Here is a 24459-nt window from a genome sequence, read left to right as displayed (position 1 = left end):
GTGGGGTGAGAGGTCATGGTGGGATAAGGGGTTGTGGTGGGCTGAGAGGTCTTGGAGTGAGGGGTCGTGGTGGGGTAAAGGGTGGTAGTGGGGTGAGAGGTCGTGGTAGGGTGAGAGGTCATGGTGGAGTGAGGGATGGTAGTGGGGTGAGGACTTGTGGAAGGGTCTGGGAAACTAGAAGGTTCTGGAGTTGTGTTGGGGTATGGAGATGTGTCCCAGACTGGGGTTGTGTCAGACTCTGGTGTCAGCTCTGAGGTAGGGGAAAGGCGGGTCACCACCGCCGGTGCAGAGGGGTCAGAGGTCAGTTCTTTGGGCATGGTGGGTGGTGGAGTGGGTGAAAGCCCAGGGGTCAGCGCTGGAAGCACGGTGGCATCAGGGGTGGACAAGGTAAGGCCAGGGGTTGTCAAGGTGCGGTGAGAGTTCATCCAGGAGGCCGGGTCTGGGCTGGGCGGCAAAGTGGCGGGAGGGTCAGAGGTCACCTCCGGCGTTGAAGCTGCTGTGGGGATGAGCTGCGGCGCGGAGTCAGAGGTCAGGACAGGGCCCGGGGGCCCCGGCGAGGCGGAGGGAGCTGGGGAAGTGGTGGGGGGCGCAGTCCTGGCCGCTGTGGGCCGCAGCCGTCGCCCGGGCCACAGTTTCCTCAGTGAACCTGTTGGAGGAAAGACGGCCGGCGGAGGTCAGTCTGCTCCGCCCACCCCGCGGCATGGTCCGCCTCCTAGGGGTGGGCTGAACAATGGGAAGGCAGAAAGCTTTGTGACGTCATGGGTCGCCGGCAGACTTCATCCGCCCTAGTGACCCACCTCCACGCTTCCTCCATGTCTCCAGGCGCCACCTGGCGTCCTCCCGTCTGGGAGATGCGGAGATGGGCGGCAGGGGGGAGGTGGGATGTGGAGGGGTACCTGGGATGCAAGAGGGGGCCGAAAGGCAGAGATGGGATGAAGGGAGATAAAGAGGGGGAGCGGAGTGGGAGACGGTGCATAGCATGAGGGGGAATCTGAAGGGTAATCTCAGTAATCAAGACAAATCTCTTTACGCCATATTTTTAAACAATCAAAATTAATACAAAAGATCTACAATGAACAAAAAGTCAAAATTTTAATCCAAGACAGGATCCGACCTACCTCACTGGAATCCCCCCGAAAATTGGCTCTGTCAGATCCTGGTGAGGTTGGTCAGATCCTGACTTTAGTTAAAATTTTATTTAGTTCATCGTGGATTGTTTTTGCATTCATTTGTTTTTTAACCTATGGTATTAAGATCTTATTTATCTTCATTACTAAGTGTTTGGAATGCCCCCAAATTTTAGGCCCGAGTAAAATGAGAAGGCTTACCCTCTTCCAGGCCCTGCTTCCAGGTAAATGTGAATTTTAAGCTCTTTTTACAGATGAGAGAAATAAGGCCAAGAGGGTACGTAACTTGCCCGAGGTCACACACAGTTTGAAAGTTGCAGGGACAAGATCTGAACCCAAGTCCTTTACATACAGAGTCTACGCCATTAAGTATCACTTTCTCAGTCATGGAAATGTTCCGTGCTGTCCAATATGGTAGCCACTGGTCACCTGTGGCTTCTGAGCAGTCGAAATGTAGCTAGTTCAACTAAGGAATGAATGTTTCCTTTTTCAATTTTCTTTTTTCTACCTTTGAATGGATTTCTTTTTTTTAATTTTTTAAATTGAAGTATAGTTGATTTACAATGTGTTAGTTTCAGGTGTACAGCTGAGTGATTCAGATATATATACATACACACACATATATACATATTCTGTTTCAGACTCTTTTCCCTTATAGATTATTATAAAATATTGAGTATATTCCATGTACTATACAGTAGGTCCTTCCTTTTTCAAATTTTTGATTCACTTAAATTTAAATAGCCACCTGTGTCAGTAGCTACCATATTGAACAGCACAGCTCAACAAAATTCCGCTTTTCTGCAGGGTCTTTGAGGTGCGTCGTGTCCCCCTGCAGGGTCAGAGGAGCAGTTAAGTAAAGGGCTTGGCCTCCAGCCAGGCTGCCTGGATTTAAACCCCAGCTCCATTACTTCCTAGCTGGGTAATCATGGGCAAGTTACTTACCTGCCTTGAATCTCAGTTTCTTCCCCATTTGTAAACCGTAGATATCCACATACCTCCCTTGTAGAGTAATCATAAGGATTCAGAGCACTTACACAATGCCTAGCGCATGATAAGCGTTCTCATGATTATTTATACTGCCATAGTCACTGATGTCTGTGCCTCAGTTTCTCTTATCAGTGAAATGGGAACAATTATAGCAATTACATCATTCATGTAGGGCTCATGTGGCTGCTACGAGGATTAACACATATAAATATGTTAAAGCATGATACATATAAAGTGCATAAAATAGTGCCTGACACATGGTATATTGCTTGATAAATGTTAACTGTGCCTAGTTATTATTTCAAGAATCTCAGCTTAGTGCGATAGAACAGGGACTCAGTAACCTAGAGTGGTACTGATTTTTAATTTTTCAGACCCAAGGTGCAGAGAGCTAAGCTACTCATACCCCACTGTACGTTGTCATTAATAGTCTCTGCGATGTCTTCTCTTGTTTTATTTTACTTTTTCTCCTCTTTAACCCCAATCTCCATCCCCTCGTCCTCTCCCATAGGTACCTCCACTCTAGTGTGTTTCACATATGGCCTTAAACATATGTGTGATCTTAAACAATACGGAATGCATAGATGTGTTTATGTTAATATATAAGTGTATGTGTATTTTTGTGTTTGTGCTTTTAATTTCTGCAAATAACATTCTGCTGGAAATCTCATTCTGTTTGACCTTCCCCTCAGTATTATGTTTTTCATACCTATCCACGTTGCTGTGTATATAGCTCGTCATTGCTTTAGCTACTGCATAAAATTCCATCACGTGTAACCATTGCATTTCTCTTCCTTGTTACCCTGCTGTTGGACACTTAACTTGCCTCCAATTCCCTAATACATCCTCACACATATTCCCTTATAAGCCTGTGCAAGAATTTCTCTGGAATATAGATCTAGGAGCAGGATTCCTGGGTAATAAAGTATAATCATATTTAATTTCACTAAACACCACTAGGTTGTGTTTATCGAATTGCTACAGTCAGTGGGGATGCCTGTCTCCCCACACCCTCACCTACACTTGGTATTATCTACCTTTCAAATTTTTTTCCATGCTCGTCATTGTTTTAATTTGAATTTTCTGATTCATGATGAATGTGAGCACTTCCAGATATACTCGTTGGGCATTTGGGCTTCGTCTTCTGCAAATCACCTGTTTGTATCTTTTGCCCATTCTCTTATAGGATTTCCTATCATTTTCTTATTTGTCAGAGTGACTTACATGGTATAGGTTAGGGTTTCTCACCCTTGGCACTGTTGGCATCCAGGGCTGGATGATTCTTTGCTGTGGGGGATACCTTGTGCACCAGAGAATGTGTAACAACATCCCTGGCCTCTACCCACCAGGTACCAGTAGCCTCCCTGCTCCCAGTCATGACAACCCAAAATGTCTTCAGATGTTGCCAGTTGCCCCCAGTTGAAGACCACTGGTATAGATAATAACCCCTTGTCTCAGGATATATTTCTGCCTGGTCTTTCTAGGGTGAGAGTTGGGTCACCATGGGGAGATCTGGAGTCCACCTCTCCATCCCACCACACAAACACCCTGGCCCCCTCGCCCCAGCCACATGCCTCACCTGTATCCCCACGGACCCTTGGAGCTAGAGAGGGATGGCCTGGGCTCCTGATGGTGCCAGCGGTGCCAGAGGGTCCAGGTATGCCTGCGGTGGGGGTCCCCTTGGCTGGGACCTCTCCTGAAGGTGTAGCCCATGTCCAGGAAGGCTCATAACCATCCTCGCCACCTTGAGAGATATGGGGAGAACTGAGTAATAACAGTGTTGTGAAGATTTCTTTCCAAGATGCTGGGTTTTAGGAGGACTCCATCAAGAACACAAATTGAAGCTGTCTTCCTGTTCAAATGTCAGCCCACCAAGTGCAGGCATACTCCCTGGGTCCGTGTGTATTCAAAATGTGCTCTAAGATATGGTCACATTCTCATTCGTGATCCATTAGTGTGTGATCGATGCGATTTTTTAATTAAAATATACATCGAAAAAAAGGAAGCAGCATTGCAGAGTTACAGCCCTTGCGAGGCCCAATCACATCCCTTCCCTTTGTCAGAGAAGCCTTTAGTTAATAGTTCCCAAGCATGCCTTTACACCTTAGCTATACAGGTGGGACTCCCTAATGCTATATTGTTTCCGCATGTGTTAGCTTCCTACAACTAGAAAGACTGCACATATACATATATACAGCAAACACCTTCTCACAGCCTGCTTTTTGGCTGCGTTCCTTCCTAGCTGTCTGAGCAAGTCACTTCACTTCTCCACGACTCTGTTTCCTCACCTGTACGATGGGTATCGTGATGGCACCTACTCCATGGGGTCACAGGGCTGGCAAGTGATAAGCTGTCCTTTCAGTTAAATGCATATAACTCTACTTCCTTCTTTTTTTTAACCTTGTGTAATATTCTATCGTATGAACACACAACTGCCGATTTATTTACGCCCCTGTGGACGGGCGGTTCGGTTGTGGCCAGTGTTTTGCTGCAGTGGATTCTTCATGAGTGGGAATTGCTCAACACCTAATTGTGGGACTGCCGTGCGGAAAGCATCTCTCTAGATGTTGTCAAACTGCCCACCTTTATCCCTCATCCTTGCCGCTGAGAGACATTTAAAATTTTTGGCAATCTCATGGGGAGCTGGTGGGCAAAGAAGCTGCAGTTTCCCTACAGATGACCAAACTGAAGCCCAGAGAGGGCAAGGAATTTTCCGAAGGTCACACAGCTAAGGAGCAGCACTGGGTTTCAGACCCAGCAGGTCTATCTGCTTCTGAGCGGCAACCTCTTCCTTCTGGGGGTAGATCTCCTGGGTCTCACCTCACTCCTTCCCTGTTGAGCTTTTATTTAGAATTTGATTCCAAGGTCACTCCCTGCTTCCCCTTGAGGAAGTTACACCCTGCTCTATGATTCCTGGGTTCTTCAGAGCTAATTCTATCACAGGTTTCTTCCCAGTCTCTGTGGCTGGAGTGGTTATGAGTGTGAATTCTGCAGTTTGAATCCAAGCTCTGCCCTTCGCTGTCCTGACCTCTCTGGACCTCAATTTCCCTACCTGTAAAATGGGGACAAGGATAATACTCATCTCATAATGTTCCACGTGGAGGAGGTGAGTTAAACCATGGGATGCACTTTGGGGACTTCCCTGGTGGTCTAGTGGTTAGGACTCTGCACTTTCACTGCAGGGGGCCTGGGTCCGATCCCTGGTCGGGGAACTAAGATCCCACAGGCCACACGATGCGGCCGCCAAAAAAAACCAAACAAACATGGGATGCACTTAGATGGTGCCTGGCACACGGAGATTATTCAATGAATATCAGCTATTATTGATGCTCTTATTACCACGCAACCTCTGAATGTAATCTGGCATTTTCATTTTTTTTTTTTTTTTTTTTGGGGTACGCGGGCCTCTCACTGCTGTGGCCTCTCCCGTTGTGGAGCACAGGCTCCGGATGCGCAGGCTCAGCGGCCATGGCTCACGGGCCCAGCCGCTCGGCGGCATGTGGGATCTTCCCAGACCGGGGCACGAACCCGTGTCCCCTGCATCGGCAGGCGAACTCTCAACCACTGCGCCACCAGGGAAGCCTGTAATCTGGCATTTAATCTTGGATGCCCTCCCCTCTGCGCAGCCATGACATACAGCGATATCCCGAGTCCATGAGTCATCCCACCTCCCCACTGGGTGTGGAAACTCCATTAGACATGGCCGTCCATCTGCATAGCCTCGTCCATTCCCGCAGCTGCAAATTCCCTCCTCCCAGGCACTCCTTGGAGCTCCAGGATTGCATATCGCATATTTCATATCTCCACTTGGGTGTGTCGAACGCATCACTAATGGAGCTCTTAATATCCCCACTCTGGATCCTGCGCACCCACCCCGCAGCGTTCCCTAGTCCAGTAAAAGGCGGGTCCCCATCCCCTACCTCACTCTCTCTCCTCAACCCTCGCACCCAACGCATCACCCGAACCTACCAGCTCAACCCCCGGGATGTAGCTTGAACACCTGCACTTCTCTCAGTCTCCACTGCCACCCTGGTTGAGGCATCCCCCACTCTTACACCTACATCCACCCCCCTGCGGCATCCTGAGCGACTGCTTTGAAAATACACATGTGGGGGACTTCCCTGGCGGTCCAGTGGTTAGGACTTTGCTCTTCCACTGCAGGGGGCATGGGTGTGATCCCTGGTCAGAGAACAAAGATCCCACATGCCACAAGGCGCGCCCCCCCACCCCCCAAAAAAAGAAAGAAAATACACATGTGATCACATCCTCCACAACGTCAAGTGCTTAAAATGCCAAGGGTTTCTGCACATAGAATAAAACCCAGACACTGGCCTCATCCCCAATCACTCTCCCCCTGCCTGGCTCACTCCACTCCTGCCAGGCCAGCATTCTTGCCGGTCTCCCAAGGTCCCACCACAGGGCCTTTGCACATGCTGCTCCCTCTGTCTGGAAGGCTCCTTTAACTCCCTCCAGGCTCCCCATCACAGCAGATGTCTTTACAATGGACCACAGACCTCACCTCCTGCCATCAACCCCATCAACCACTTCACTTCCGCCCCACTGACCTTACTGCTGTTTCTTGAACCAGCTAAGCACACCCCCATCTCAGGGCCTTTGCATGTGCTGTCCGCTCTCTACAGAACACTCTCCAAACAGATATCTGCATGGCTTCCCCCCTCTCCTTCTTGAGGCTGTCACTTAAATGGCACTTTCTTAGTAAGTCATCTCTTGATCATCCTATTTTAAATTATAACACTTAGCCCTCCCTTCCCCCTCCCTTGCTGTGCTCATCACTGCTATGTTCCCAGGGGTTAGTACTCATGCCTGCCACACAGCAAACATTTCAGACATGAATTAATGTCTGCGTCTCCAAATTCCATCATCCAGGAAGCCTCAAGAAATTTTGCTTCAGTGAAATGGAAAGTGAGAATTCAACCTTCATAAGCTTCCAGCTTCATCTCCTGTTCACTCTCTCTAGACTTACACAGCGGTCTCTCACTGGTTCATTCATTCATTCACTCATTCAACAAGTATGTAAAAAGTCTCTACTACGTCTCTACAACATAGATCCCGGGGTAGACAGAATGACGCTCCCCAAAGATGTCCAAGCCCTAATCCCCAGAACCTGTGAATATGTTACCTTTCCTGGCAAAAGGGACTTTGCAGATATGATTATGGGTCCAGAACTTGAAATGAAGAGATTATCCTATGTTAATCCAAGTGGACCCAATCTAATCACACAAATCCTTAAAATGAGAGAATCTAACCTGGCTGTAGTGACAAAGATGTAAAGACAAAAGAAGGACCAGAGAGATAGATGCAGCATTGCTGGCTTTGAAAATGGAGGAAGGGGCCATGCGCTAAGGAATGGAGGGGCCTCTAGAAGCTAGAAAAGGCATGGGAACGATCCTCCCCTCAAGCCTCAGAAGGAACACAGCCCTGCCCTGCTGACACTTTGATTCTAGCCGGTGATACCCATGTGGGACTTCTGACCTCCAGACCAGCAAAATAATAAACTTGTGTTGTCTAAGCCCCTAATGTGTGGCCGTGTTATGGCAACAACAGAAACTGACATAGCCAAATACAAGACAGCTAAAAGTCTAGCAGAGACAACGTGTCCTAAACAGGCAAGGCAATTTTCTCAACTCCAGCCTCTGCTCCTCTGAGAATCCCCTTCCTCCTGGTGTCTGCTGGTGAAAATGACACCATCTCTTCTGCGAGGTCTTTCCCAATTGCTCTGCTAGAAATAATCACTCCGTCCCTGGGATCCTGCAGCTGTTGCTCATTTACGGTAAGTAACTTTTAACGACCAATGTTTTGCGGTTTTAAATGATTTCACACACATTTTGCTCATTGGATTGGGACCTGAGGTCACCCAGCTCGTTGTTCTAATCCCAGCGCAGCCACAGCTGGAACCCAGCGAGCTGTACTACAGAATTCACTCTTGCAATGACTTCAGTTATTCCAGAATCTTTTCCAATCCAACGAGCAAACTGTGCGCGAAATCGTTTAAAATGGATCTCAATAATGGCTCCTAAGTTAAAGTTTAATTTCTCTGAGCCTCATTTTTCACCCACCTGAAACACAGGGGCAACACCAGGACCTATGTCACCCAGTTGGAATCATGCGTGCCTGGCACAGTGAGCTCTCCTTGACTCTTTCCAGGGTCCTTGGAGCTCCGGTTTTCGTTTTTTCCGGAGGAAGAAACTGAGGTTCAAAGAAGTCATTTTTTTCAAGGCCACCTTGCTAACGAGGATAGGAATTCCTGTCTGTCGTTTCCCCTCTCCCCACGCCACCCCGCACCTCCCTCCAAGTCTTCCCATTACTAAGGTTGTACACGTTACCCCTGAGATTTCCATCGTGCAATTCCTAGTTCTGTATTTATTTGTGCCTCGCGCCCAGCATCGGACCTCTCCGCCACGAGGGGGCGCTACGGGATAAGGGAAGTGGCGCCGGGCTGCAGAAAACAAAGCTCAGAAAACCTGGCCACACTGCCAGCTGAGGAGCATCACCTCTGGAAACTGAGCCCTAACTCACAGCTCGGGTGCCCCCCACCCGAAATCTCCGTACCTCCAATGCCTGCTCCGCGCCCCCCTACCCTCCCCGCCGGAACGGGACCAGGCCGAGGCAGACTCCACCCTGTGGGGTCAGCGCCCTCTTCACCCGCTTTTATTGCCGCGGCGTGGGCCAGCTGGCCAATCAGGAGGCGCACCGCGTCTGTGACGTCACACGGCGCGGGGCGATTGAAGTCTGCCCTGCCCGCCCCTCCGTCCGAGGCCCCGCCCCTCTCGCAGAGGCCCTCGGAGTGCGCATGCGTGTTGAGCGTGTGGGAAACGCGGGAAAAGGTGCGAGGGGCGGGGTCCTGCGGACATGGAGCAGAAGCGGCGACACCTGGGGGGAGAGAGCGGTCGTCGCGGGGGGATGGGGTCGGCAGAGCCGGGGGAAGAAGCCGCCACGCGGGAAATGGTAGGATGGAGAGTCAGCGAGAAGGATGAGGAGACGGAGAAAAAGCTGAGGGGAGAACCGACCCTGGGTTGGGGGGAGGTTGCGCGGGAAACGGAGCGGAGGGCGCGATGGTGAGAGTGAAAGAAAAAGGAAGACTCAAGGGAAAGAAAGAGAAACTGGCCGTGAAAAACGGAGAAACAGCGATGACGGGGTGTGGACTTGGAGAAAAAATGAGAAAGATGGTGAGAGAGGCTGACGAGGCATAGAGACGAGGAGGGGCAGAGAAAGAGAAAGAAAAAAGAGACTCGGAGCTGAAAAGATAAACCGACCGTGAAAAATAGTGAGAAACAGACGATGAGCGTGAGAAACTGAAAATGTAAATAAAAAGAGGAGGACACAAGAGAAGAGATGAAGAGAAACTGGCCATGAAGTACAGTGAGAAATAGATACGGGTTGGGGGTGGGGGAGTGAGAAATGGAAAATGAAAGAAAAAAGAGCCAGACGCAGAGGCGAAAAGATAAAGAGAAGTTGACTGTGGGGAAATAGAGAAATAGAAATGACGGGAGTATGAACTTGATAAGGAAAGAAAAAAAATTAGAAAGGTGATGAGAAAGAAATGGGCGGTGGAAAAAAAAGTGTTTGAGATGAGGAGGGTGAGAAATTCAAAGAGAAAAATAAATAAATAAAAATTTTAAAATAAAATTAAAAAGTAAAATAAATTCCTTTGGGACTTCCCTGGCGGGTCTGGTGGTTAAGACTCTGCGCTTCCACTGCAGGGGGCGCGGGTTCATCCCTAGTCAAGGAATTAAGATTGCCTGTGCCACACAGGCGAGGCCAAAAAGAGAGAGAGAGAGAGAGAGAGAATGTGAGAAACAGGAGCAGAGGGTGATCAAGAGGGACCCTGAGCACGGATAGGACAGAGATCTCACACACTCACACACCACACACACACACAGAGGAAGGTAGAGAAATGGGCAACATCTGAGGGGGGGTCAAGGCCCCGGGGGTCAAGGTCAAGGCCCCTGGCAGCAGAGATGGAAGGAGGGAAGCAGGTGACAGCGAGACAGAGGCGGAGGGGCAGAGAGGGACAGAGCTGAGGGGCTGGAGGCTGCTCCCACTGGCCAGAGGAAGGGGGTCCGGCTGAGGACAGAGCCCTCGACCTGGATGTCCCCACCCCGCCTCTGAGCCATAGCCCGACCCTGACCAGAGCGTGAGCTGGGAGAACAGGTTTGAGGGGCTGGGGTGGGGAGACAATGTGGTGACAGGGTGGGCCTCGGCTGTGAGGTCTGGGGGGATTTCCGTCGAGGCTCCGGATCGAGGGGCACGGGCTCCCAAGGCCCCGGTTGGTTTACAGGAGGACTGCGGGCCGGGCTTTGCTGAGCCTGGTCGGATTCCCCGCAAATCGCACCGCAGGGGGTGGGGATGGGGTCTCCTTCAGGCTCTGGAGGGCAGTGCTACTGCTGAGTCCAAGAAGGGAATGTTCTTAGAGTCTCTGGAGCCGAGGAAAACCTGTCTGGGGTCTCTGAGACCCAGGCCAGCTCATTTAGGAGGATCTTTCTGGAAGCCCGGCAGGGAGGTGCACAGAGGTTTATGGAGGGCCCCTGCCCACCCCGGCCATGCCCCTCACCTGTGCTTGGAAGGCGCCTCGTCGTTGGGGAGGGGGCCCCTGTGCTCCCAGCCGTGCCCCAGGGGAGAGTGTGTGCAGGCACCGCTGCAGCGGTGGTCCCCTTGGCCAGGTCCTCTCCTGAGGTGGGGTCCCAGGTCCAGGGGGGATAGTCTTCCTCATCTGCATAGCCTTGGGAGACATTGGGGAAGGGGACAGCCCCGACCCGTCTCAGAGGTCCTTGCTGTTGCTCCGAAGTCCCCTTCCCGAATCTCCTGGAGTGACTCTGGGTCCCCACCCCCATGCCACCCTGACTCCTTGGCCACTGACCCCCCCGCCCCCCGCCGTGCCAGTGCAGGTGAGCCCCACGTCCTCCTCGTGGTCACAGTTGTGCTGTCCCCACGCCCTAGCGGGGCAGTCGCTCAGCGAGGCCTCACTTCCCTTGCAGCCCACGTCATCCAGCCAGATGGGCCCGGTGCCAGGGCCGTAGTGGGTTTTGCCCACTCGGGGCCGAACCCTTCCGCAGCCCAGCTCCCAGCAGGCCACCATGCCATCCCGCAGGTCCCAGCTGTCATCACACACTGTCCCCCAGCGTCCAGCGTGCCACACCTCCAGCCGCCCGGCACACCGGTTGGGCCCATCAGCCAGACGAACCCGGAACAGGCCTGCTGGTAGACAGCCCAGATCAGGAGGGGTCAGCAGGGTTTAGGAGGGGTCAGCCTCACCCTCCACGTTCCTTCCTCTCACCTGATGCCCCAGTGGGGGAGGGGGCTGGGTCTTTGGAGGACTCTGGAGTACCTACTCCTGGGATCTCGGCCGATGGCTCCATGGTGGCCTCAGAGGTCAGTTCTCGGGGGCCCTGGGTGGTCGGTGTTGCCAGGGTCTTAGAGGTCCGTTCCCGGGGGACCCGGGGAGTCCGCCTTTCGGTGGTGTGTGAGGTCAGCCTGTGAGGGTCCTCCGTGGTCAGCCTGGTGGTAAACTCGGAGGTCGGTCTTCGAGAGGCCTCAGTGGTCAGAGTGGTGGTGGTCAGTGAGGTCAGTTCTGGGGGACTCTGGGTGCCCGTGGCCCTGGAGTGCTTAGGGGTTGGTATCACGGTGGGCTGAGTGGTCGGCCTCTTTGCGTTTTTGGTCATCCACTTCTTTGTGCTTTTGGGTATCTTCCCTGGGGCCTTGGTGGTGGTTTTCTCAGGAACGCCGGGGGTCCGCCTCGCAGAAGGCTTGGTGGCCAGCTCCCCCGGGAGCCAGGCATCTGGATCTCTACCCAGGCCAGGGATCCAGCTCCAACTGAAGGGGTCTGAGATGGAGTCCAGGCCGGGGGTCCCTGGCAGACAGGAGGGGAGGACAGGGGAGACAGCAGACACCGTGATTGTCCTTCTCTCTCATCTCCCCCTACAGACAACCACCAAGTTCCCATGCATTCATTCACATCATAGACGTTTACAAAGCATCTCCTACAAGCCGGGCCCTGTGCCAGACCTGGGGCATACGGTGGCCAGCCACAGCCGGCACCATCCCACCTCTGGGCACTTACAATCATGATGTGACTGCCCCCCTTCACCCCGTCACACTGACCCATCCTCTCCATCTGCCCAGCCACTGCCTGGCTTCCTGTACCCTCTGACTGGTCTTCCCCCACACCCCGTGTGTGGGGGGAAGCTCTCACCGCCCACCAGGGTGGTACCAGGCCACTGCCCAGCTCAAAACCCTTCTGTGGCTCCCGTGGCCCTCAGGAGGGGAGGGAAAGGGGCAAGTGCCTTAGCTTCAGGCAGAATGGTTGACTCCATCCTCCCAGCTGCCACGGCTCACCTTACATCTTTCTGATCAGCACAGGGAAGGCGGCAGACACCATGGGCGATGCCAAGGGTTACTGATGCAGGACAAGGGTTAATCTTGTCCAAAGAAAGGTTTGGCCCTTTGCCCCTGGCTGCCGGGGGGAAGGGGGAAGCTCCAAGCCCTTTCAACGTCCTGCCTGGTAAGAGTGTGTTGTTTCCCTGTGGGGCCAGAGCCACCTAAATCATCTCTGCTAACACTGTGACTTAACGGGCCGCCAGTGGGCCACCAGCCACATCTCATGACTGAGCTCCTATAAACACTTTGACGCCAAGGCTGGGAGATCGTCCCTGGTTGGCAATACTTCACGTGCGTTGTCATGCGTCGTCGCTGGGAGAATTAAGTGAGGAAGCTCCACAAGGGTCTCTCCTGGACCCAGCCCCACATGCCTCTTCCCTCAACTGACTTTTTAAATTTTTGGCTGCGTTGGGTCTTCGTTGCTGTGCTCGGGCTTTCTCTAGTTGCAGTGAGCAGGGGCTACTCTTCGTTGCGGTGCACGGGCTTCTCATTGCGGTGGCTTCTCTTCTGGCGCAGCACGGGCTGTAGGCGTGCGGGCTTCAGTAGTTGTGGCTCGCGGGCTCAGCAGTTGTGGAGCGCGGGCTTAGCTGCTCCACAGCATGTGGGATCTTCCCGGACCAGGGATTGAACCCGTGTCCCCTGCATTGGCAGGCAGATTCCTAACCACTGTGCCACCAGGGAAGTCCTGATATGGACCATTTTAAAAGTCTTTTTGCGGTACGCGGGCCTCTCACTCTTGTGGCCTCTACCATTGCAGAGCACAGGCTCCGGACGCGCAGGCTCAGCGGCCACAGCTCACGGGCCCAGCTGCTCCGCGGCACGTGGGATCTTCCCGGACCGGGGCACGAACCCGCGTCCCCTGCGTCGGCAGGCGGACTCTCAACCACTGCGCCACCAGGGAAGCCCAAAATTCTTTACTGAATTTGTTACAACATTGCTTCTGTTTTATGTTTTGGTTTTTTGCCTGCGAGGCATGTGGGATCTTAGCTCCACAACCAGGGATTGAACCTGCACCCTCTGCATTGGAAGGCGAAGTCTTAACCACTGGACCGCGAGACAGCTTTTCTGATTGTTGTGAAGCCTTCTAGAAAACTATGGAACCCGAGGGTGGTCTTGGGGACCTCCCAAATGATAATGTGTCACACGGGTTTGCAGCGATTTGTCGGGGCGTCTCTTTCTCACAGTGAACTGTGAGCCTCTCGAAGGCCAGGGTTGCGTTCGTTGCATTCTGAGGACCCAGTACCTAGCTCAGTGTCTGGCGCTGGATAAATAACGGCAAATGAATGAACACGGGCCAAGCCTGAGTCTACTTCAAGTGGCCCTCCCATCACACGGGCTTCTTGCCATCTCCCGGTGCCCCATGCCTGCTTCCTTTCCTCTTCCTTTTCAGCTTCCCTCTAGGTGGGAGACTTCCTTGATTCTTGGCGGGAAGAAGAGGAGGAAGAATCCCAGCTGTGCCGCTTAGCTGCTGTGAAACCTCTCTGTGCCTCAGCGTCTTCATCAGTAAAATGGGCATAACATCCACCAATTTGGACGCATCGTGAGGTGTGAATACGGTCACGGGCGGGGGCTTAGGAGGTGAGCGCTCAATCGATGTTAGTGCCAATGTTAGTTCCCGTTCCCTCCTCCAGGAAGCCCTCCCAGAGCCAGCGAATGGCCAGGGCCTCCTTACCAGTGCAGGTAACTCCAACGTCCTCGTTGTGAGCACAATTGTGCTTCCCCCAGGGAGCGGCAGGGCAGTCAGCGAGGGAAGCCTCGGTCCCCACACACCTCACATCGTCCAGCCAGATGGGGCCGGCGCCCCAGCCGAAGCGGCCGGCAGCAGGGTCTGGCTGCCGAGGTCCACCGCAGCCCAGCTCCCGGCAGACCACAGCCGAGTCCCGCAGGTCCCAGCTGTCGTCACACACGGTCCCCCAGCGCCCACCGTGCCACACCTCCAGCCGGCCTGAGCACCTGCTGGGCCCGGCCACCAGGCGCAGCTGGGGGGACCCTGGGGTGGGAGAGACCCAAAGAATTCGAGTCAGACCTTCCTCCACCTCCGCTCCACCTTCCTTCCATTCATCCACCCTTCCTTCCCAGCAGCAAGTGTTTATCCAGGCCTGTGCCATGCCATCGTCTGCATCAGGTACAGGAATAAAGAGTCAGGGATAGGGAATTCCCTGGCGGTCCAGTGGTTAGGACTCCGTGCTTTCACTGCCGAGGCCCGGGTTCAATCCCCGGTTGGGGAACTAAGATCCCACCAGCCTCGCGGCACGCCAAAAAAAAGAAAAAAAAAAAAGTCAGGGATAAAGGGTGGTTCCTCGGAAAGCTCAACTCAGAATTGCCATATGATCCAGAAATTCCACTCCTAGGGATATATATACCCAAGATGAGGTGAAAAAGGGCATTCAGTCAGATACCTGTATGCAATAATGTGGAAACAACCCGAGTGTCCATCAATGGACGAATGGAATGGATGAGCAAAACGTCGTCCATCCAATTGATGGAATACCATTCAGCCATTACAAAGAAAGAAATTCGGACACACTCCACCATATGGATGAACTCGGAGAACATTATGCTCTGTGAAATAAGCCAGACACAAACGGTCCAATACTCTACGATTCCGTTTACACACAGTGCCTGGTTGGCAAATTCACAGACAGAAAATCAGATGGTGTGTGCCAGGGGCTGGGGAGACGGAGGGGAGGGTAGTGAGTGTTTAGTGGGTCTGGGGTGTCTGTTCGGGATGATGAAAAGGTTCTGGAGATGCTGATGGCCGCACAACATAAGTGTATTTTTTACGACTAAACGATATGCTTTAAAATGGTTAAAATGGGACTTCCCTGGCAGTCCAATAGTTAGGACTCTGCGCTTCCACGGCAGGGGGCGCAGATTTGATCCCCGGTCGGGGAAGTAAGATCCGCATGCCGTGTGGCACAGCCAGAAAAACAAAAAGTTGTTGAAATGGTCAATTTTACGTTGTGTATATTTTACCATAATTTTTAAAAAATAAAGAAAGTGGGCTGTGGAACAAGTTGCCTTCATTTGAGTCCTGGCTTTCAGACTTTTTAGCTGCGTGGCCTCATCTGTAACGTGGAAACCAGACGGTACCTACCCTGCCAGTGGCTGGTAGTTTTACCTGATGAAAGGGCTTGGAACAGCACTGGTCATGTGAGCCAGTGACAGCTGAGTCTATGGCAGCTGTTATCATTATTATTATTATTATTCAGAAAAAGGGGAAGCAGCTAATAGTGATCAAGTTCCCACTTTTTCAGCCTTTGGCAACCTTGAGGAGATGGCTGTATTAATCATGGCTTTTTATTTGCGGTACCTGATGCTTTGACATCTCGGGGCCTTGCTGACACTGGAGGGATTGCCAGAGACAGGAATCCCAGGAAACCACTGGAGTGTGCCCTTCATATGCAACCAACCCACCCAAGAGCCCTCACCCACCACCTCGTGTCAGGCTCACACTCCCCGGCCTCCATCCACCTGCCCCATCACCCCAGGGCATGTACCCGACAACCAGGAGCAGCGCCTACGCTCCAGAGCCCGCCGAAATGATGCAAACCAGCCCATCCGGAGTCATCTCACCCTGCCTTGTCCATCCCTCCCCATGAAGCCACACTCCAGGCTTTGCCCACCGTCGCCCCTCGCTCCCTCTGCCTCCTGCTGGACCCTGGTGCTTCCCGTGTGGCCCTGTGTCGTGTGTGGGCTGTGCCCCCTCCTCTTGGGAATTGTGAGAAACCAACTATCTCTGCAGTGACAGTGGTCTCACCTGTTGGCCGCACCACACAGCATGCGAGACCATAGTTCCCCAACCAGGGATCAACCTGCGCCCCCTGAAGTGGAAGCGCAGAGTCTTACCCACTGGACCACCAGGGAAGTCCCTAGAGCCTGTATTTTAAAACAACATCACTGACTAGTTCTTTCGATACTTGCGAGAAGGAGGCGGCCCTGTGAGTTTCAAGACAGCCGGAGCAGAGCATTAGACTAAGCAGGGGCCTTCTGAGTGTGGGCTCCGTCTCCTCCCCTCCACCCTTCCCTCTCCCCGAGACCTCTGAAGCAGTGAAGGAGGCACTTGGGGGCTGTGGGGAGTGGCGGAGCGGCAGGAAACAGAAGCTAAACCCCTACTCGGCAACAAAAAAGAACAAAATAATGCTGTTTGCAGCAACACGGATGGACCTAGAGATTGTCATACTGAGTGAAATAAGTCAGACACAGAAAGACAAATATCAGATCATATCACTTATATGTGGAATCTAAAAAAGGGGGTATAAATGAACTTATTTACAAAACAGAAGTAGAGTCACGGATATAGAAAACAAACATGGCTACCAGGGGATAAGGGGAAGGAGAAATAAATCGGGAGCTTGGGATGGACATATACACGCTACTATATATAAAAGAGGTAATAAGGCCCTACTGTATAGCACAGGGAGCTCTACTCAGTACTCTGCAATGGCCTACATGGGAAAAGAATCTTTAAAAAAAAGCAGCAGCAGCTAAGCCCCACATTTGGGGTGCGGGGAGCAGGAGGGACTCACCAGCTTCAGGCCCAGGCTCCTGAGGGGCCGCAGGGGAAGCGGGCGGAGGTGAAATGCCTGCTATCCGCGCAGCCTGGCTCACCGTGGGGGGCGGGGGCCTGGATGCAGTTTCCCTGGGCCTGGAGCTGTTGCTGCCCACCGCGGGGGCCACGGGAGGGACATATCCCAGAGGCATACCTGGGGCGTGAGAGGGAAGAGGTGACCACCACCCACTGCTGTGCTACAGGCAGTTCCCCACACCTGCCACCCCAGGACCCCCGATGGAGACTGAGGTTTCACGATGAGCAAGACATGCGGCAGGTGGGCTGCTGGACGGAGGGAGTGCGGGGCCCTGGGGTACACCTCCGGAAAACACACGAGACGCCCCAGCTCTCACCCCTCCACTCGAGGCCCCCCGCTCTGGCCTCTCCCCCAGGGCCCCCTCACCGTCACACACGGCCCCAGCGTCCTCTCGGTGATGACAGTCATGCTGGCCCCAGGGCCGCGCAGGGCAGAAGCGCAAGGCCGTCTCGTTTCCCCGACAGCGAAGATCGTCCAGGAGGATGGGTCCAGCCCCCTCCCCGAAGAAGGCGCCTCCAGGGGCAGCCAGCGCGCCCCCGCAGCCCAGCTCGTGGCAGGCCACAGCGGCGTCCCGTAGGTCCCAGGCATCGTCACACACGGACCCCCAGCGCCCGCTGTGCCACACCTCCAGGCGGCCCGCGCACCCGTGGGGGCCGTCTGCCAGACGCAGCCTGGGGGCCGGGCCTGGACGTGGGGAGAGGGAGAACAGACAGACGGGAAACTGTGACGGATGAGCCGCTTTAGGCCACACACACAGGAAACTGTGATGGACGAGCAGGTACTGAGCTATGCATGCAGGTGACTGACTAGGATGGGTGAGCAGGTACAGGCTACATGTGGTGTTCCGCTTCACGCCCAAGATGGGGCTGGAAAGCAGCCATTCCATCTTCAGTTTGCAAGTGAGGGAAAGACTCTGAGCTGGGAAGTCGCTCTCCAAGAGTTCAACTCTGGTCTATCCACTGCCCCCCATGTCCCTGCCTCCCCAGGGATGAGCCCTGAGGACGCTGGCCCTGATGCCCTCCACCCACCTCCCCAGGCAGGTCCCCACTCCCCAGCTGCCTTCTCCAGCCTGTAAAGCCGGGCTTCTCAGCCTTAGCATCCCTGACACGGGGGTCAGGTCATTCTCTGCTGTGAGGGGCCATCCTGTGCACAGTAGGATGTCCAGCAGCATCCCTGGGCTCCACCCCCAGATGCCGGCAGCACCCCCAGTGCCCCACACAGTCATGACAACCAGAAATGTCTCCATATCATCCGGGGAGTGCGGTTGAGAACCACTAGTCTAGATGTTAACCTCTTGTTGGTTTGGGGGTACATTTCTGTTGGGTCTTTGTGGGGTGAGAGTTGGGTCACCTCTGGGGAGTGTGGAGTCCATCTCTCTAGCCTGCAGTCAGTGTCTAGAGAAAAGGACAGGCCAGAGAGGGTGAGATACTCCTGCCTGCATCACCCAGCTGTGAGTGACACGCTCCCTCATGGGGCTGCCCTGAGGAGCAGAGATGTTGGTAAGATACCAAGCCCCCGGGGCCCTCAGTGGGGTTCACTTCTTCTCCCCAGCAGCTTCTTCTCCCGCTGGAGACTCAACTCACCTCCTGGGAACTGGGCTTCAGAGGCCCCATTTCTGCCCCCATGTGCTTCCCACAGAGGCACCACCATCACTGCCTCTGGTCCACCAATCTGTGCCCCGACCTGTGTCCCCTTGGTCTCCATCCCCACCACACCCTACACGCTAGATACCCAGATCCATCTGTGTAGTGGGACAGACACGGCAGTCAAGTTCTGGGCCATCTGCTTTACATCTCTGAGCTTCTGTCTTGCATCCGTGAAGGGTGGGGCGAGGACATCCACCCAGGAGGCCAGGCAGGTGGGGGTGAGGCCCAGAGCTGGCTCCCAGCTTCCTCTGTAGCTCCCTCTCCCCTTTCCCATCCACCGACTGAAACATTTCCTGCCCCCTGTGCGGGTAGGTGGGCAGGCTCCTCTAGTGGGTGCAGCCCTTGAACTTTCCTACCCCACACCTGTGGGCCACCCCTGCCTCCTAAAAGTCAGGAGAGTGAGAACTGGGTCTGTGCCCGTTGTGGATGGGGCTTAATGAGTGTGAAAAGAAGGAAGGAGGGATCCGGCTGTTAAGGGGAGAGCCAGGATCTGAGCAGGCCAAGGGCCTGGGTCCCGGGAGTGGACACCCGGGTCTCCTGACCGGGTGGGGAGCCTGGGCCTGACTGTGAATCCCCGGGGGATGCAGTGCCCCCGCATACCTGGGGGGGGGGTGTCCCAGTTTGGTCCAGCGGGCCTAGCGCCTCACCCCATCCAGATTTGTTGCAGAGGGGAGGCCTGCGCGGACTTACCCTGACGGGGGGCTCCGGCAGTCAGCAAAGGGGCCCTAGTGGACTTGGTGGGCTTGGGCGGCCTGGGGCTCTTCTTCCGGGAGCCGCTCTGGGGGGTCCCGGCTGGGCGGGGGGCTGGGTGAGGAGACAGCAGGGAGGGAGATCGGCAGCTGCACCTCCTGGGGCCGCAGGTCAGTCCCGAGAGTTCCCAGGGGTCCAAGGGGGCCTTGGCGGGGGCCCTCGGGATTGTGGAGGAGACGGGCCTCTCTGTCCCTTCTCCCTCACAGCCGAAGCTGGAGACGGGGCACATGTGGGGGGGGCTCACCAGGCATCACCGGGGCCTCCTCAGAGCCGGGGCTCAGCTCCCCAGACAGCCCCGGCCAGGGGTCCCCATCCAGGACTGAAGGTGAGTCGTCCCAATCCCTGGAGTCCGACACACGCTGACCTTCGGGAGAGCAGCGTGTGGCTGGACCGCACTGGCTCTGTTTTGTCAGCCCCATCTCAGGCCTGCGGCCCCACCCCCTCCCCTCTTTGCATGGCTGAGCTTTGTCCCACTCACAGGAACACGCCCAAGCCAGAGAGGTTCCCTATCAGCTTTTACCCTTGCCTTAGTCTGATACGAAAACAGGAAGGATGCCTTTTGTTGACATAGAGGATTAATGGTCCAGGAGGAATGATGGTCATAGACCCCCTGGGGGAAGGAAAACATGCTTCTCCCTTGGTACTCAGATTCTGTCTCTAGCGTTGGCCCCTTTAAATCTTCCTGCACCCTTTGCGGTGGTGCACAGCACAGCTGCAAATAAATGGATCGCTGCCCACCAGATCCATCCTGCCTGTATGAGTTCCCCACAGTAAACTTCAGAGTTGTTCTTTACTGCCTTGTTTATTGGTCTCAAAGTTCCCTCTCAGTTTGGAAGATATTACTCAATATCCCCGCCATGCGATCCCCAGATGCTATAAAGAGGGCAGGCCCTGAGTGAGGCAGGAACCCTCCAAGGTAGTGGTAAATCCTGGCTTTGCAGGGGGTGTCAGGGGTGGGGTGTCAGGGGTGGGGTGTCTGGACTTCTGGATTCTCAGAGTTACTGGACTGAGGACTTGTGTCCCTGGGTCGTCTCTGAAGCAATGTCCCTTGGAGGGGGTCGAGGGCCCCTTACCTGCACAGACGACGCCTGCGTCCTCCTCATGGGAGCAGATGTGGGCCTTCCAGCCGCCGTGGGGGCAGAGGCCCAGCTGCTGCTCACCGCCCCGGCAGGCCAGCTCGCTCAGCCACACGGGCCCCGCGCCCTCCCCGAAGAAGGCGCCTCCAGGGGCAGCCAGCGCGCCCCCACAGCCCAGCTCGCGGCAGGCCACAGCAGCATCCCTCAGGTCCCAGCCATCGTCGCACACGGTGCCCCAGCGCCCGCCGTGCCACACCTCCAGGCGGCCCGCGCACCCGTGGGGGCCATCGGCCAGACGCAGCCACTCTGGGGAGGACAGAGGAAAGGCTGTGATGTCCTGGAGACCCTGGGGCCAGGGGGAGGGTACGGGCTGGGGGCTGTCTTGCAGGGCATCACCGGGAGGCCAGTGTCCTGGCCGCTAACGGGGAGCCCAACTGCTGGGTACCCAGGGGAGCAGTGGTGTCCCGTAGGAAGAAGGAGGCTGTCGCCCAGGTGGTCCTGGGGGAAGTGGTGCGTGAGGTCACAGGCGGATGGGGGCGAACAGGGTCCCACTGGAGGGTGAGGCTGGGCATGGGGTGGGCCTGCAGCTGAGTGAGGCCAGATGGAAGAAGTGTTTGGGGCCACTTACCAACAGCCTGGATCCCCATCAGAGCCACTGGAAGGGAGGTTGGAGGGGTGGACAGAGTGAGGCCTCATGCCTCTGAACCAGAAACCCCGCGGCTGGGAAGCAGGACTCTGGGTGGAGGGCCTGGCGAGGTTCAGGTCCTTGAGGTGGGCGGGGCCCCAGATGCCTCAGGGCAGGCGCCCAGGCCCTTTGCACTCCCCCAGGGGCCTGACTAAAGGTCAAATGATGGGTGACCCCCCACAGGATCAGGGCTGGTGGGGTGGGGGGGGGGTAGGAGGTAGGTCTCTGGAGCTCCTAAGAGGGTAGGACGGGGGTGCCAGAGGCTGTGTCCCTGGGGGATCAGGCAAGGGAGGGCCAGATGTCCTGTATCCCCCAAGCAATAGGGATGAGGCCCCGGAAGTCTGAGGCTCTCCAGTGGGTGAGCTCAGGGGTCAGAGGGTGGGGCCCAGGCCCGAGTCCCCGAGGAGAAGGGTCACTCACCGAGGAGGCAGGCCAAGACCCTCATGTCTGCAGAGTCGGGTTGGGGATGGGGTGAACGGGGAGAGGAGCAGGAGAGGGGAGGAGCTAGCGGCCACGGGAGGGGGGAAGGGAGGGAGAGAGGGAGGCTCCTGCCAGAGGCGCCCGGGACCTGGGGAGGAGCAGGCAGCCGCTGGACGCTCTGCCAGGAGGAGGAGAGGCTGCTGAGGAGGCAGCAGGGGATGGGAGGGGGGGCGGGGAGGGGGCTGGCCGGTGACTGAGGCCCGGGGAGGAGGGCGGTGGCAGGCAGCAGGGAGGGTGTCCAACTGCAAACACCCACTGGGGAGCCGGCCTGGGGGCAGCAGGCTGCAGGGAAGCATCCAGGCAAGGGCGTATGCTGGGGAACAGGGGTGCACGGGTGGGGTGCCCACCCATCTGCCTCCTCTCTTGTCCAGCCAGGGAAGCGTGCTGGGACCAGAGAGCATCAAGGATGGATTCACATCAGATGCCGGGGTTGGGGACCTGGCACAACTGGGGCTCCCGGTGCAGCAAGAGGGCTTGCAGCCAGACACCAGGAAGAACTTCCTGGATTGGGAAAAGAGACAGAGAAACTCCTCTCTCCATCCCCCCCCGCCGTGGATCTGCACGCAAAAGTCCCCAACCTCCTGTCTGAGGGAGCCGTGGTTGAACTTGCGTGTCTCCTGAGGAAACTGGGGTCAGGGGTTGGGGGACCAAGGGTCAAGGCTTGGGTGAGGGAGGGCGACTACACACCCGCACACACACACTCTCTCTCTCTCTCTCTCTCTCTCTCTCTCCCTGCACTAAGCAGCTGTGAGGCGGAAAAACTTCGGTAATGGGGAGCCTGAGTCAGAGGGCTGGCAGGGAGCAGGGCTGCCTTGAGCTCATTGCCTCCCCTGCCCCCAGTCCAGCACCCCCGCTGCCAACAATTAATGTCAACCTCGGGGAAGGAGGAGCCAGACGGAAGGGGGGCCTCGGAGACAGACTGGAAAAGGCATCAGAGAGAGGGAGACAGGCGCACAGCAGTTTCAGGCTTTATTAACAAACGGGTGTTAAAAACCAGATGGGTCTGCCTGCCCCTCTGGGCTCTCACCTTCCCGGGGAGGGGCTGGCCGGGAGGGCAGCACTGAGCCCACCACCCCCCTCCCTCCCCTGGGGCTCTCGAGGCAGACGACCCTCCCCTGCAGAGGCCCCTCACCCTCTCTCTGCCTCTGCAGCCTCACCCACTCCAAGCACAGCATCAAGCCCCACCCCATTCCCTGGGGGCCTTGTCCCTGTTTGGGGTGCCCCTGCTTAAGTCCTAACCCTGGTCGGGGTGGGGGGCAGGCTTGCTCGGCCTCCTCTCCTCCTGCCCCACGTCTCTCCCAGGCTCATAGCACAGACGGCACAGGCTTGACAGACAGGCAGATGGGGAGACTTCTCAGTGCAGACAGAATCTGAGGCAGGGGTTAGATGGGCCGACCTCTCTGAGAAGTTCAAACATTACAGACAGACGTCAGGCTGTGGTGGGGTCTCTTGCCCTCTGCAGGCCTCAGTTTCTGGGCCCTGGGTGGGCTGGGGATTCATGGAAGGACGGTGTGAAAGTGTCTGCACACAGTAGGTGCTCACTAAGCGCTGGTTTTCCTTCCTCCAGGGTCTGGCATCATAGTTCCTTGCTGAACTCCCTCACCAGCGTGTAGCCCATGCAACCCCAGCTCCCCTCGGCCTGGTAGCCACAGCCCTCAAGCATCCCGGCCACGCCCCACGCTGCCACGGCCACCGGGACCACTAGCCGGGCCCGGGGCTCCCCCATGCCGCCCGCCCAGGCTCGAGCCCGGGATTCGGCAAAGGCCAGCAGCCGCCTGCCCACGCCTCGGCGGCGGTGCCAGCGAGACACAGAGAGGCGGGTGACCCGGGCCCCGTCTCCAGCGCTGGAGCCTGGGGCCAGGGCCAGGACACCGCACACATCCCCTGAGCCCCGCACTGCCACCCAGGGCCCCCCCAGCCCGCCCGGCGGGGGCAGCGAGCCCCACCGGGCCCGCAGGCCCAGCTTCATGGCCGCCACGGCCAGGAACACGGGCAGGAGGAGGGCCAGGGCGAAAGAGGCCAGGACGAAGCGCAGGCCGCTGCTGGCTGCCGCCAGGAGGAGCAGGGCCGGTGGCCGCGTCAGGGCGTGGAGGGCCACGCGGTTCTCTGTGTCCTTCACGCCAGCCTGCAGGCAGGAGGAGCAGTCAGAGTGGGGGGGCTCCCGTGGGCAGCAGGAAAGGGGCGGGGAGGAGGCAGGCCCTGCCCGGGAGGGATCCGGGGCAGGGGTTGCCGGAGGAGAAAGGAAGGCAGTGAGCTGAGGCCTGTGGCGGAGGGTCCAGGACCACACGGCTGGCACACTGGGCTCTGAATGAGTGAGCTGGTGAATTAGGAACTGTGAGGGCTCCCACTTCAGTGGAGAGGCAGGCATCAGGGGAGGCTGGATGGAGGAGCTGACCCAAGCAAGAGAGAAAGCTGGAGGGGCGCCTGGGGCGTCCTCGAGTGCCAGGCTGAGGCCCAAGGGCTCTACTTTGAAAAGCAGGAGGCTGGGGCGTAGGGAAGACTGGAAGTGCGGAGGATAGGGAAGGAGTTGGTGTGTCAGCCCTACAGCGGTGAAAACCCTTTTTGATCCCCAGGGTAGGGAGAAAGAACTAGAGAGAGGAGGGCCCAAGGGCCCTCTTAGGAGCAGCAAAAGACTGCTTGCCGGGGGGTCACGGCTGGCTCAGGAAGGTGACTGAAGCCACTCAAAATGCCGCCCCTGCCCCCTCCCAGGCTCCGTGGTGT

At 56.0% G+C, this 24459-nt stretch overlaps 2 protein-coding genes across 5 annotated transcripts in view; both read right to left on the bottom strand.

The window, feature by feature from the left end:
- The window catches only part of SSC5D (scavenger receptor cysteine rich family member with 5 domains), a 22736-nt gene extending 1004 nt beyond the window's left edge, over nucleotides 1-21732 (bottom strand). Inside the window, exons 1-13 of the mRNA XM_024755210.1 lie at nucleotides 21679-21732; nucleotides 21202-21228; nucleotides 20571-20879; nucleotides 19742-19861; nucleotides 19438-19551; nucleotides 17468-17785; nucleotides 17042-17218; nucleotides 14185-14502; nucleotides 11413-11985; nucleotides 11016-11330; nucleotides 10690-10857; nucleotides 3697-3861; nucleotides 1-646 (exon numbers count right to left, since the gene is read on the bottom strand). The exon at nucleotides 1-646 is cut by the window's left edge and continues 1004 nt beyond it. Of these exons, the coding sequence (XP_024610978.1) occupies nucleotides 1-646; nucleotides 3697-3861; nucleotides 10690-10857; nucleotides 11016-11330; nucleotides 11413-11985; nucleotides 14185-14502; nucleotides 17042-17218; nucleotides 17468-17785; nucleotides 19438-19551; nucleotides 19742-19861; nucleotides 20571-20879; nucleotides 21202-21228; nucleotides 21679-21703 (3275 nt within the window). The 5' untranslated portion in view covers nucleotides 21704-21732. The remainder of the gene's footprint in view (nucleotides 647-3696; nucleotides 3862-10689; nucleotides 10858-11015; nucleotides 11331-11412; nucleotides 11986-14184; nucleotides 14503-17041; nucleotides 17219-17467; nucleotides 17786-19437; nucleotides 19552-19741; nucleotides 19862-20570; nucleotides 20880-21201; nucleotides 21229-21678) is intronic.
- Nucleotides 21733-22690: 958 nt separating this feature from the next.
- NAT14 (N-acetyltransferase 14 (putative)) overlaps nucleotides 22691-24459 on the bottom strand; it is a 9429-nt gene continuing 7660 nt past the window's right edge. For all 4 annotated transcript variants that reach the window (XM_024755160.1, XM_024755159.1, XM_024755157.1 and 1 more), the window contains one exon: nucleotides 22691-23863. In XM_024755160.1, the coding sequence (XP_024610928.1) occupies nucleotides 23315-23863 (549 nt within the window). In that variant the 3' untranslated portion in view covers nucleotides 22691-23314. The remainder of the gene's footprint in view (nucleotides 23864-24459) is intronic.

The sequence above is a fragment of the Neophocaena asiaeorientalis genome, unplaced genomic scaffold, assembly GCF_003031525.2.
Source record: "Neophocaena asiaeorientalis asiaeorientalis breed wild unplaced genomic scaffold, Neophocaena_asiaeorientalis_V1.1 scaffold694, whole genome shotgun sequence".
Lineage (NCBI taxonomy): Eukaryota > Metazoa > Chordata > Mammalia > Artiodactyla > Phocoenidae > Neophocaena > Neophocaena asiaeorientalis.
The sequence above is the reverse complement of the archived record's forward strand: the minus strand, read 5'-3'. Positions and strand labels throughout refer to the sequence as shown.